At 34.6% G+C, this 13,023-nt stretch overlaps 1 protein-coding gene across 2 annotated transcripts; it reads left to right on the top strand.

The window, feature by feature from the left end:
• The first annotated feature begins 738 nt into the window (after positions 1 to 738).
• Positions 739 to 12,891, top strand: LOC111280463 (uncharacterized). Of its 2 annotated transcripts, XM_022867886.2 has the most exons (12): positions 739 to 1,536; positions 2,545 to 2,674; positions 2,791 to 2,893; positions 4,279 to 4,399; positions 4,941 to 5,006; positions 5,392 to 5,430; positions 6,057 to 6,137; positions 6,220 to 6,267; positions 10,931 to 10,981; positions 11,078 to 11,146; positions 11,814 to 12,056; positions 12,319 to 12,891. In XM_022867886.2, the coding sequence occupies exons 1-12, from the start codon at positions 1,381 to 1,383 to the stop codon at positions 12,568 to 12,570; spliced, it is 1,359 nt and encodes a 452-aa protein (XP_022723621.1). In that variant the 5' UTR covers positions 739 to 1,380; the 3' UTR covers positions 12,571 to 12,891. The 2 variants fall into 2 exon arrangements, with proteins under 2 accessions (XP_022723621.1, XP_022723622.1); XM_022867887.2 differs by lacking the exon at positions 5,392 to 5,430 and having other exon boundaries at positions 984 to 1,536.
• The last annotated feature ends 132 nt before the right edge of the window (positions 12,892 to 13,023 follow it).

Genomic DNA, 13,023 nt, shown 5'->3' with positions numbered 1-13,023 from the left:
TCCATGTAGACCAACAAATTCTTCACATTCAGGCTAAGCCAATTTTAAATCTATAATTAGTGCTTCATATTTTTCAACATTGTTAAACATAAAAAACCTAAAGAATAGTTTTTATTACCATTCTTGTCCATGAGGGTTGACTAACAAAATACCTGTTCTTGGTCCATCCTTACTAGAAAAGTGATCAACATACAACATACAAGTATCCCCTAGTAAAGGTCTTATCACTTGAGGTGTTCAATTAATCTCTGTTTTGGGTTTAGAAGGTTATAGGCCACCTTTTCACTTTTCTATTTGCTTTCTTTGCTTTACTTAATATGGCTCATTAAGTACCACCAGGGTTGTGATCTCCAAAGTGAAAGAGCATTTAGCAATAAAATCTGCTAAGCTTGAGTTTTGATGGCTTTCCTAGGCTTGTACTTAATGTGAAACTCATTGAAATCAACATTCCACCTAATTATCCTATCTGAGGTGTCAGTCTTATACAATCTTTCCCTAAGAGTTTGATCATTAGCACAATAATGATACAAGCATCGAAGTACTCCTCATATGGGGAGCAACCACAATCAACGTGAATGCAATCTTTTTTATCCGTGTATAATTGATCTATTTATTTTGCAAAGCCCTATTAGCATGGTATATTGATATCTAATTTTTATTTGTCCCTTAACCAACATCATAGCAAGTATCTCATTAAATGTGGCCAAATATATAAAAGGGCTCGCTAGATGTGGGGCTGGCAGTGGGAATGGTGAGGTAAGATATTGCTTCGGTTTTTTGGAGGTTTTTTTGGCTATAATTATCCCACTTGATTCTGGTGACACTTTGGACAACCTTTATAAAAAAAAAAGGAAAACACTTGCATGCCAACTTCGAAACGATACAGTTGGAAGGCCGCCACTGGCCCCGTTATCCTCTATGTCTCCTCAGTGGTCCTTAAGGAATTCATCTCCAATATAGCCCGACCCAAACCGTTATTCTCTGTTCCAAAATCTTTCCTCTTTACTGTTCAGTATTTTCTTTTACTACACACAATCCCAGAGAATCCCGCTCAGCGGCAGCCAAACCCTAGAATCTCCCTCTTCCCTCCCCCGTAACGACTCGCCTATGTAAGCCTATCCAATTTTCAATCTTCGTTACCCAATTCCGCTATTTCCAATCATTCCGCTCCCAACAGTTCCATTTAATTTCGCTATAAACCAATGCATGCAATTGCAAAATTTCCCCCTTTTTTTAAACAGAATTTGAAATTGAATGATTAAGTGGATTTTCGCTTTGCATTTTGTTAATTTTTTTCTCTAGTTTGTTGGTTTCGATGTGGGATGAGTTAATTGATTAAGAGAGCTGTAAGGGGAAAGAAAAAAAAGGGACGGAAAAAAAATGAGTAGGCTATCATTTAGGCCACGCCCATTAGACATTCACAAGAAGCTGCCAATTGTTAAGTCAGTTAAAGACTTCGAAGACGATGAGACTCCTACTTCCGCCACTCGTATTTCTCAAATGCTGCGTCTTGCTGCTGCCGAGGTCGATACCGAGGTACCCTTTTCTCTCCTTTTCCTCTATTTTGCTTTTCATGTTAAAATATTTTGTTCTTTATTGTCTTTTTATTATTTCTGTTTGTTATCACTAGCTCTATTATCTTGAATTCACTGGCAATCTGAAATCTTAAAGTAAAGCAAAATCATGCACTATGGTTTTCAAATTATTGCATTTGCTTTTGTATATAAATGTAGCTTCTGGAAAAGCAATAATAAAAATTAGACGCTTTACAACAGTTGGGGGCTATTTTGTCAAGATCTTCGGTGTGACTTAGCTTCATACTTTAAGGCTCTGTTTGGTTGATTCTTTTGCTACTTGCTTTTTGCTTCTTAAAATGTTGCTAGAAAGAAAAAACAAAGGTAAAGAAAAAATTCATAATTGATTTGCAAATGGACAAATAAAAATAAGTAAAATGTTACAATAATTGCGGTATAATTAGTCTATATAAAAGTAGAATTATGATTTTGTTATCTAAAAAAATCATATGTTTTATCTATAATCCATAAAAAGCATTGTTTGCTTTTCTTTCAAACAACAACCAGAACACTCTTTTCGTTGTTTTGCTTCCAAAAGCAAAAAGCAAGTAGCAAAAACACAAGCCAAACAAAGCTAAGGAATTAAATCAGTTGATATGTAGATATATGGCTTGTAGAATTGTGTGTGAGTACTATGGAATTGGACTACTTATTCGTATAAATTGTAGTGCAAAAAAAAAGAAAGAGTGCCTTAGTCTGTCCCAGAGGAATTGGGTACATTACGTAGCCCTTTTTACTGAATAATTTGTTATTTCAACCAACCATAAGGGTAGGCATAATCAAATGACTTTTGGACATTTTTTAAGAATGCTATGCTAATGAGCAGACTTCTAAATGTTAAAGATGACTTTTACTTTTTAAATTTTTGTAACTGTAAATGTCTCTATAGTTTCAAAGTTATTAGTGTTCCTACATGTCCTTTGTGATAGTACAATATTTGTTCATTTAAATAGATATAACTTTTTTTTAGGTACAATCAATCCCTACCAAGAAACTCGCTCCTGAAATACCTATACCTCAGTTTGTTGTTGTGGATACATATGAAAGAGATTATTCTTGCACATTCTTTCAACCCACATCCTATTTACGAGCGAGGGGAGGTTTGTGAAATCAGAAAGATACATCTTCTGATAAATAAAAGCTAGTTTGGATGGTTCTTTTCTTGTGATATTTCAATTAATGTTAGCATTCTGAAATTCTCTACAATTATCTGCAGCCCGGGCTGAGATTGGGGAGTTTGTTGAGTACGATCTAGATAATGAGGATGAAAATTGGCTTCAAGAGTACAACAAGGATAAGAAGATTCTTGCACCTGAAAGGTAATTACACAAATCTTGATTTTGCTATTGCATTTGTGCTGTTCTGTTGGTCATGTTCAAGTACTAGATTTTTCTTTAAAAAGTTCCTTTCTTTTTTTTCAGTTATTCATCTGATATTTTCTGTTAAAATTATTTAATCAACTCTTTTTTACCCTTTATTTACCTTTGAGTTTGAAGATTGTTGGGAAGTTGACTAGACTGTTATATTTGTCTAAAAGCGAGCATGAAGAAGCTGATTTTCTCAAGTTGGTCCTATTTCTCATAAACTATGTCTCCCTAATAGTGCTCAGAATTTATTTTATGCAATTTAAAATCTTTTAATGATCTGTTTCTGCATTAATATTCTCTTTTAATGGGAAGTATACTACCCTTTGAGTGATCTAGGGCTTCTTTGCCTTTTTATAAGCAGTGTTGATTTAGTTTCATGGTTCTAGCTTTTGTATCAGAGGTAGTTGATTCACTTGCTGGAACCATTGAATGAGCTAAAAATATCTATTAACTCCTTCAGCATGCATGCAGCATTTTGATGGTGTCTTCTTTTGTTTTATTCTTTTTAATCATGTATAAGCTATTACCTACTAGAAGCAAGCATAATTTTCTCTTCTGGTTTCTTTGTAGCCAACAAGAGCGTATTTCCTACCTTGTTTTATTTTTGAAAACGACAGTGCTATGCTAGATGGATATTAACCCAGGCAAGGGGCAAGTATTCTCCTGGGATTTGGCCGATCCACCCTAAGGGTCCGTTTGGATGGGGAATTTTGAAATTGAAGTACTAGCTTTTGAAATGCATCAACCAAAATAATAGATTTTGTAATTGCATTGTTTGGATAATTATTTTTTAGAAAGAAATTTTAAATATAGAAATTTGATGAGATAAAAAATAATTATTATAGAGAAATAATGATTTAGAGATAGAAAAAGAAAAATACTAAAAAACAATTTAATAGGGGTGTCATTAGATTTGTAAAAGTTTGTAGATATTACTAACAATATGAAAAAGATTAAAATATAGATTATCTAATGAGTTTTTTAGTTAAAATTAAAGAAACCAAAAGTTGCGTAAAAAAAAAAAAAGAAACATTTTAAATGTTGACTTCTTGCTATAAAACCAAGGAATTTCACAAATTCCACCTTAGGTGAAATTTGAAAAGAGAATTTAAGCCCTTCAAAATTCCTCATTCAAATTCCAAGAATTTTGACAATTACAATTTTTATTTTGCCATGATTCCATTTTAGAAATTTGAAAGTCCCTCTACAAATGAAATCCCTCATCCAAATGCATCCTAAATGTTATCATTTTATACACGCTCAAATCAGTTGTACTGTGAGTCCCTTGCATATTTCCTTTCTGTTTAATTATTATGCAGTTTTGTTTGTTAAAGCAGGTTGGAGAGTCTTCTTTTTAAGTTGGAGGTGTTGGATCATAAAGCTCGGGAAAGAGCAGGAGTTATAACACCTCCTGTTTCACCAATTCCTGTGCTTTTGACAATGGATGCTGCTATTGAGGTGAGTGTTTGTTTTGATTGAGCAGGTGCTCACCAATTTGATAGTTTTTGTCATGCATCTCATATCTATGCTTATGTCACACACCATGGGTTATATTAATTTACAAGATTTGAAGCTACTTAAAATAAGTCATACATAACTATAGGTTTCAATGATCAATAAGTGTAAAATCTCTCCTATATGATTCTCTTATCAGAGCTTATCATCCTCTAATGCTATGATGGTTGATGCCTTCTACCGCTTTATGTTCACTTATTCTATTATTTCCATGAGCAGCAGGTTTGAAGCCCAAGAGTCTTTGGTAATTTTTGTCTGTTTATTCTTTCCCTATTTGTGAGTTGCTTACTTGGAGTTTGTTTTAAGAACTTTGATGCAAGATGAAGAGATATCATCGCACTTAAGATGTTAAATGTTTACCCTGATTCTTTACCTCCAAATACTAACTCTTGTTTGATAACATGTTTATTTTTTGCCAAATCATTTGAGAGTGATACATGAGCTCATGCTTATTCTAATTTTCCTGGTTTCTTTAAATTGTTAGGCCTTGCAATCTCAATCCATCAAATATGGAGTCTTTCAATCAATTTATGACTATTGGAAAGAAAAGGTAGGGAACAATTATCATAGCTGGGTGTTTTATGGACTTGTCAGAGATTCAGAATGATTTTGAAGGAAGAAGTCTGCTTGGGGTTTTCATAGTGCTCAGAATTATATAAATACTTAATTAAGTTTTGTATTGTCAAGTTATATTGCTTACTTTGATATCAGTGGAGGAGGTGCCATTATTTTGATGCAAAGTCTGGACATGGTGAAAATATTTTGGACTGCTGCATGGCTATACAAAATGTGACTGCTACATAGTTTGAATTATTATCCTACTATATTAATTTGCCTTATACTCCTGAAGCTCTTGTGCCAAACTTATTGAATTATTGTTGACATTGTAACATGGATATTTATGTAATTCTGTCTTTTTCCTTATTTTTTTCCAGCGTGAACAGTGGCAGAAGCCTATTTTACGGTGTTTGCAGGTTAATTTTATTACTTTATGAAATATGGAGATTGTTCTATTAATCACATATTGCGTATATTCATTGTTGAGATATGTACTGAAAAATAGATATATTCCTTGTTGAGATGTTGCTATGTGGATTTGATGTTTAGGTTACTAAAAATCATTATATTATATCTTTATCTGGAATCAGTTTCATACTACAAATAAAATTCTTGCATTTTTTGGAATCTTTATCCTTTTCTTTCCTCTTTTGGATATTTTATGTTTTATATCAGATTACCAGAACTTGTCAAATGCAAGATCGGTTGTTTAAGGAGTGACAATTGTTAGAAATAATTCAATCAGAAGTAGCTGCTGCAAATTTTCATTTGTTTTTCAATGTCTATAATCTTTAAATTCGTTTTTTGTGGCTTTCTCCCATCTTTCTTCTTAAGTTTTACTATCAATAAAGTTTTGGGGCAAGCTGGCTACTTATAAGTATCAGCTATTATTCTTTGTGCTATATTTGTGCAATGATATATATATATATATATATTTTTTTTTTTTTTTTCATTTTAATCTTTACCTGAATTAATATGCTTCAACCACACAAAACAGATCAGTTACTGACAGTGGCATTTAAATTCTTCTCTTTTTGTGCAGCCTCCTCCACCAGTTAATGATAACAACCCCTACAATGTCTTTAGGCCAAGGGAGAAAGCTCACAGACTTCACACAAGAAGGGTTAGTTTCTGACTTTAGTTGTAAACCCTTAGTAAAGGTTTTCCATTGTAAGTACCTTAAGTTTGTTCTATATTTTATGTAGATGCAAAGGAGAGAAAACAATGTGCAGTCATTTGAAAAGCTTCGCCAGGTGAGCACAATTACTCTTCATTTCATTGTACATTAATGAACTTAATATGAAACTGTAGAAAACTTAAAAAACAATTATCCTTGTTTCTTCTTATTCTCTCTACGATGGAGTACATCTAAATAAATAGGAACAGTGAAGTTCCTTATTAGGAAATAACTTACATGAAACAGAAAACAAAAAATAATAAAAGGAAGGAGAATTATTCTATTATAAAATAGAAACAAATCCCTAGAAACTTGACAATCAGAAATCAGAAGAGTAAATGAGAAATATTCTCAAAATAAATTAGGAAATCAAGCTGCACTAATGTAGGAGAATCAGATCTGCATTAATGTAGGAGAATCAAATTTCTACACTCCCCCTCGAGCTGGGTTATGAATGTTAATCATACTCAGCTTGGATTTCAATTCATCAAAAATGCTTCTAGGAAGAGCTTTAGTTAGAATGTCTGCAATTTGTGAACTTGTAGGGATATAGGTCAGTCTGACCAACCCATTTTCTATCTTTTCCTTTATGAAATGTCTATCTAGCTCTATATGGTTGGTCCTATCATGATAAACAAGATTTTTGGTTATACATATAGTAGCCTTATTGTCACAAAATAGTGTCATAGATGTCACAATCTGAACTTTTAATTCTTCAGGTAACTTCATCTGCCAAATTCCTTCACAAATACTATGGGATATTGCTCTAAACTCAGCCTCAGCATTGCTTCTAGCTACAACTGCTTGCTTTTTACTTCTCCAAGTGACCAAATTGCCCCAAACATAAGTGCCGTACCCGGCAGTGGACCTTTTATTTGTTACTGATCCAGCCTAGTCAGCATCTGTGTACACCTCGATTGCCCTGTCCATTGACTTCTTAAAATATAGACTTTCACTAGGACTCTTCTTTAAGTACTAAAAGATGCGATGAACAGCCTTCAGATGCTCCTTGGTTGGATTATTCATGTATCTACTCACCATCCTTACTATAAACCTGATATCAGGTCATGTGTGGTTATCAGTCAAGTCCATGGTTGTATCAATCGGTTTGCATCCAATCATGGCTGTTTCTTTGAGTAGATCAAGTACATACTTATGCTGAGACACTGATATTCCTTTCTTAGATGGAGCCACTTCCATCCCATGGAAATATTTGAGGAGCCCCAAGTCCTTTATTTCAGACTCCTTTGGAATAAGCTTTTTCAAATCATCTATTCCTTCCTTGTGGTCTTCGATGATTATGATATCATCCACATAAACAATAACTCTTTTTCCTTCATTAGTGAACTTAACAAACATAGTATGGTCATATTAACATTGAAGGAATCCATACCTCTTCATTGCCTTGTTCAACCATTCAAACCAAGCCTGCGGAGACTGTTTAAGCCCATATAAAGATTTTTGGACACTTTGCCCATATTGTCTTGCCTTTTGAAACCAGGGAGAATTTTCATGTGGAATCCTCCTCCGAGTCACCATTTAAGAATGCATTCTTGATATCAAGTTGGTGGAGAGGCCAATCCAAGTTGGTTGTTAGTGACAATAGAACACTAATTGAATTGATTTTGGCTAGCAAATGTCTCCTCATAGTCTATCCCATAGGATTGAGTGAACCCCTTAGCAACAAGTCTAGTTTTGAACCTGTTTACACTTCCACCTACATTGTGCTTTATTGTGAAGATCCACTTACATCCAACCAGGTTTTTCCCTTTGGACAAATCTGAAATTTCCCATGTCCCATTTTTCTCTAGTGCCTTGATTTCTTCAAGAACTGTTGCCTTCCAATCTGATCCATTGAGGGCTTCCTGAATATTTTTTAGAATTTGCACATTGTCAAGATTAGTAGTAAAGGCTCAAAATCTTGGATTTAACCTGTCATATGAGATGTACTTGCAGATAGGGTCAGGTGCATGACCTCACCTATTCTTAATGCGATAGGAATGTCAAGGTCACCAGCTAGCTTACAAGTTTCAGTTCAGATTCAATAGGGACTTGACCTATGTTAGTTTCAGGTTCTTGGAGACTCAGATCAGGTTGTTTTTTAGTGCTGGGTTGTGTACAATTGTCCACTTCTTCCTGTGTTTTTTGCTTCATTGAGTAGACTATCGGTTCTTTTGTTTTTTCTTGCATAACCTTAGGGTTTGAGGAATCGAGAATTGTTTGAATAGATTGGGTTAAAGAGTCAAGAGTTGTTTGAACAAGTTGGGTTTTGGAATCTGCATGGCTAATAGGTTGGGTAGATTGAGAATCTGGTTTTGAAGGGGATGGTTGAGATTTTAGTTTTAAAGGGGCTAGTTGAGAATTTGGATTGGAATTTGGTTTTGAAGGGATTGGTTGGGAAATTGGCAAGTCAATAGCTAAGAATTGATAATCCTGAGTAGTATTCTCCCCTTGAATATTATTCTTGCTGTAGTATAAAAGATTCTTAAAGAAGGTGACATCCATAGATCTATAGAATTTTTTTGTGATGGGTGAGTAACATCTATAGCCCTTTTGGTTTGGGGAATAACCAAGGAAGATGCATTTTAAGGCTTTGGGATCAAGCTTGTTGCGGTTGTGTTGGCTAATATGAACAAAGGCGATGTAGCCAAAGAGTTTGATGAGAATGGAAGAGATCAACTAAGTTTGTGGGTAGGAAGCAAAGAGAGTTTGACAAGGTGTTTTAAAGCCAAGAACTCGAAAAGGAATTCGGTTAACCAAATAAGTTGCAGTAAGGATAACTTCTCCCTAAAAATATTTAGGTACATTGGAAGTCAACAAGAGGGATCTGGTCACTTTTATCAAATGTCTGTTTTTGTGTTCGACAATCCCATTTTGCTGTGGAGTGTCAACACAAGAGCTTTGATGGATAATGCCATGATTGGTGAGGTAAGGGCCAAGAATAGAGTTGAAGTATTCCCTTCCATCGTTAGTTTTAAGGACTTGGATTTTGGCTTGGAATTGGGTTTGTACCATGCTATTGAAGTTTTGAAAGATTTGGTTAACCTTGGGTTTTTCTTTCATAAGGAATACCCAAATGAGTCGAATATGATCATCAATCAATGTAACAAGCCACCTAGAACCTGTGATATTGTTAACTCTTGACAGTCCCCCAATGTCATTATGAATCATTGAGAAAGGCGAAGATGATTTATGGGAAAGGCTAAGGTAGGTATTTTGAGTGTGCTTGGAAAGTTGACAAATTTCACACTGAAAATCTTCAGAGATGTTATTGAATAATGAGGGAAATAGTTTTTTTAGGTATGAAATAATTGGATGTCCTATCTATAATGCCATAACATGATAAGGTCATCCTTATTAGTACTAGAGGCTAAAACTGTACAAGTGTTTTGTGGTCTCTCAAGTGCATCATCTTGAAGAAGGTAGAGCCCTACACACATCCTAGCACTGCCAATAATCCTCATTGAGCCCAATTCCTGAAATAACACAACATCTATCTTTCGTAAGCTTACTGATAGAAAGTAGGTTACAGCTTATTTTAGGGACATGGAGGACAGACTCAATTGTTATGTCTTTTAAAACTACAATAAAACCTGCTCCTGCCACCTTTGAGAGAGAGTCATCAGCAATTTTTACAGTAGAACTATCATAGCAAAGTCTATATGTGTTGAATAAGGATGCATCTCTAGTCATGTGATTTAATGCTCCTAAATCAGCAATCCAATATTGTGTATTTTCCCGTTGAACACGAAATTACATTTTTGTGCTAATAAACTAGTTCCAAAAGGTGCAGACTTGTTTTGAAGGGTTTGTTAGAGCATCACCTCTTTGTGACTTTCCTCATGCCATACCTCTGCAGAAGAGTTCTCACTCTTGCTAGCCATAACAGAAACTCATTTGGCTACAATGTAATGGTTCAGGCCGACTTGCTTTGATATCATGTAGAAAACTTAAAAAACAACTGTTCTTATATCTTCTTATTCTCTCTACAATGAAGGAGTAGATCTAAACAAATAGGAACAGTGAAGTTTCTTATTAGGAAACAACTTACATGAAACAGAAAACCAAAAATAATAAAAGGAAGGAGAATTATTTTATTCTAAAATAGAAACAAATCCCTAAACACTTGACAATCAGAAATCAGAAGAGTAAATGAGAAATATTCTCAAAATAAATTAGGAAATCAAGCTGTACTAATGTAGGAGAATCAGATTTCTACAGAAACAATACTTACAAGGTCAACGAAATGATTCTCCTAGGCACAGAACTTGCATCATGCAAAAACATGGTGCTATGTTTTGTGAATTTAGTGCTTGCTTTCTTGCCTTTCTTGAAAGGCCATTATAAAGGATGGAAATTCTTAATTTTTGGTTATCCATAAGTTTTTCTCAACCAGTAGTGAGTCTCATTAGAAAAGGCGGAAAAGATGCAACTATTCACTTGACTTTTTTTCTTCGTTCTCTCTTATCCATTGACTCCTTTCAGTGTTGAACTAAAATCTATGTTTTATTTTACTTTCTACTCTTGAATATGATGCTGTGTATGAGTAATTTGTTATGAAAATATGCTTAAGTCAATTCAAGACCCTATTGTCAGAGATTTTGTTATCTTAATATTGTTTTGGACAATATGCCACTATTATTTTTTCATTTTAATTCTTGTATTACTTTACTAACATTTTCATAACAATCCTCATCGGTTATCAGATTAATTTTTCTTTTTTGCTATTGAACTCTCAGGTCAGACGCAACCTAGACCAAGCCAAGACCTTACTGGAGGCTTTAATCAAGGTGCTTTTACTCCTTCAGTTTTAAGCATATTTGACTGCAAATAGAGACTACGAATGCACCTGAATTCATACTGCTTTGATTTGTGATTGAATGCAGAGAGAAGAGAAGAAGAGAGATGTTCTGGAGTGTGAAGTTAGCCTTCAGAGGATCCAAATGAAGTACAAGGTATGTGTCTGATGTATTGTATTATTTGCTTATCTTTTCACTTATAGTTTCCAGGAATGCCTGGGTTTTAATTATCTTTAACCTATTGAGAGCATTTAGGCAATGGCTGATAGTAATGGAGTATTTATTAAAAAGGTTTTTGTAAGATGCGTGGGTTTTAACTGTCTTTAATCTATTTGAGAGCATTTAAAGCGATAGCTGATAGTGAACGGAAAATTTAAATGGTTGAGGTGTATTTAAGGTAAATGTCAAAACGCCATCATAAACCTCTACTTTGATGTAAAACAAGGGGAAATAAAATTAAAATAGGAGGAAACTTGTAACAATCTGCCTGACGATGTTGAGCCCCTACTGGCACATCGTTGGTTATAGCAGGGCACAAGTAATATCCTATGTTTTAGGCAGTATGCTTTCTGAAAGAGTTTTCTGTCACTAGTGTCATGTTTTCTGCAGAATTACATTTTTTCCATTATATAAAATTCTCTCAATGACTAATCTTTTAACCATTGATGTCTCCTCTGTGTTTTTTACCACAATGTGTCTGTTCATTTTGTTGGTTTTCTTACATTTTCTTAAAATAAATTTTAATGTGCTATGGAAAATACAATTTAATATGATTTGAAAATTGTTTTTGGATGATTTTCATGGCTGCTTAACAAAAATTCAGCATGAAATGGTGCTTCTTGAAGATATTATGCTTCCTGGATTTCTACCCATATCTAGCAAGTTTGGTTCAAGTGATGATGAGTTTATGGACTCAGATGACCTGGCAAACAGCCGTTCACGTACACAACCTGCTGCAGTTCAGAATCCACCTCTAACAGATTCTAATGTGGCCATGGCTTCCGCTGGAAGCGTTAAGAAAGAGTTTCGGCAGCAACATTTGCTCCATGGATGGCACCATAAACTGGTATGGATTGTCAAATTTGGCGTCCTCTCTTTGCAACTTAAACATGCAATTCCTAAAAGAAATAATTGCTCTATTTTGTATTGTCATATCATAAACAATGGGCCTGGTGTGCCATTTAGACAGCATTTCTAGAACAAATGTTGTAGACTTGGTTTTCCAACTTCTGTGGTGGAGTTGGCTTTTACTTTAGACTCGTTCATAAATTGTGGTCTCACATTTCTGAGTATGGGTTCTCTTTCTTTTGGTATGATTAATAATGCAGGATCCTCTTGAGCCAGTTTTGCTGTTCACAAAACCGCTAGTTCCAGATAAGCTGGCAGCTGCAAGCATTGTACCCCCATCTGATTCTTCAACAAAAAATAGTGCATCTGCACCGCTCTATAAATTTCATGGAAGAATGGGCCGTGGGGGCCGAATAGTATTTGATAGATGGAATCCTCTCATGCATACTCCAATTGATTGTGGCAACTCTTTCTACATACGCCCGAAGCCCCGGCCTTCAACATGTAACTAATTTGATTACTTTTGCCTGTTTCTTCCACCGCTCAGACTGGGGATTCCACTGCAAAGAAATTCAATTGATATTTGTTGTAATGATATACGGTGGGACTGAGCAAGATCGGTAGTGAATGTATTTAGAGCCCTGCCTTTGGTTGTTTTCCACCGGCGCAGTGGCTATGCATCTGTGTGTGTTTTTTTTTTGCCTTAAGCTCGCATTGCTTATACGCACCTATCTCTATTTATTTTTGGGTTAACATGTAAAATGATTTTTGTAGCATATATATTATGTCAGTATGATATCTAAAAAAATAAAATTCATATTTAAGTATTCTAATTTTTATTTTGTTAAGCATTTTAGTATTTCACATTATTACTGCCAATTGAGTAGTTGATGTAAGATAATGCTCACTAAATCATGTTATGTGAGTAAAAATTTTTAAAAATTAAAATTAAAAAAAGAAGATGA

This window comes from Durio zibethinus, chromosome 28, assembly GCF_047325235.1.
Source record: "Durio zibethinus cultivar Kanyao isolate XHJ-2024 chromosome 28, ASM4732523v1, whole genome shotgun sequence".
Classification (NCBI taxonomy): Eukaryota; Viridiplantae; Streptophyta; class Magnoliopsida; order Malvales; family Malvaceae; genus Durio; species Durio zibethinus.
This window is presented reverse-complemented; position numbering and strand designations above follow the sequence as displayed.

Coding starts and splice junctions, on each gene's coding strand:
- LOC111280463 (XM_022867886.2), top strand. CDS start 1,381: ATGAGTAGGCTATCATTTAGGCCACGCCCATTAGACATTCACAAGAAG. Junction 1,537..2,544: donor CTGCCGAGGTCGATACCGAG/GTACCCTTTTCT, acceptor ACTTTTTTTTAG/GTACAATCAATCCCTACCAA. Junction 12,057..12,318: donor ATGGATGGCACCATAAACTG/GTATGGATTGTC, acceptor TTAATAATGCAG/GATCCTCTTGAGCCAGTTTT.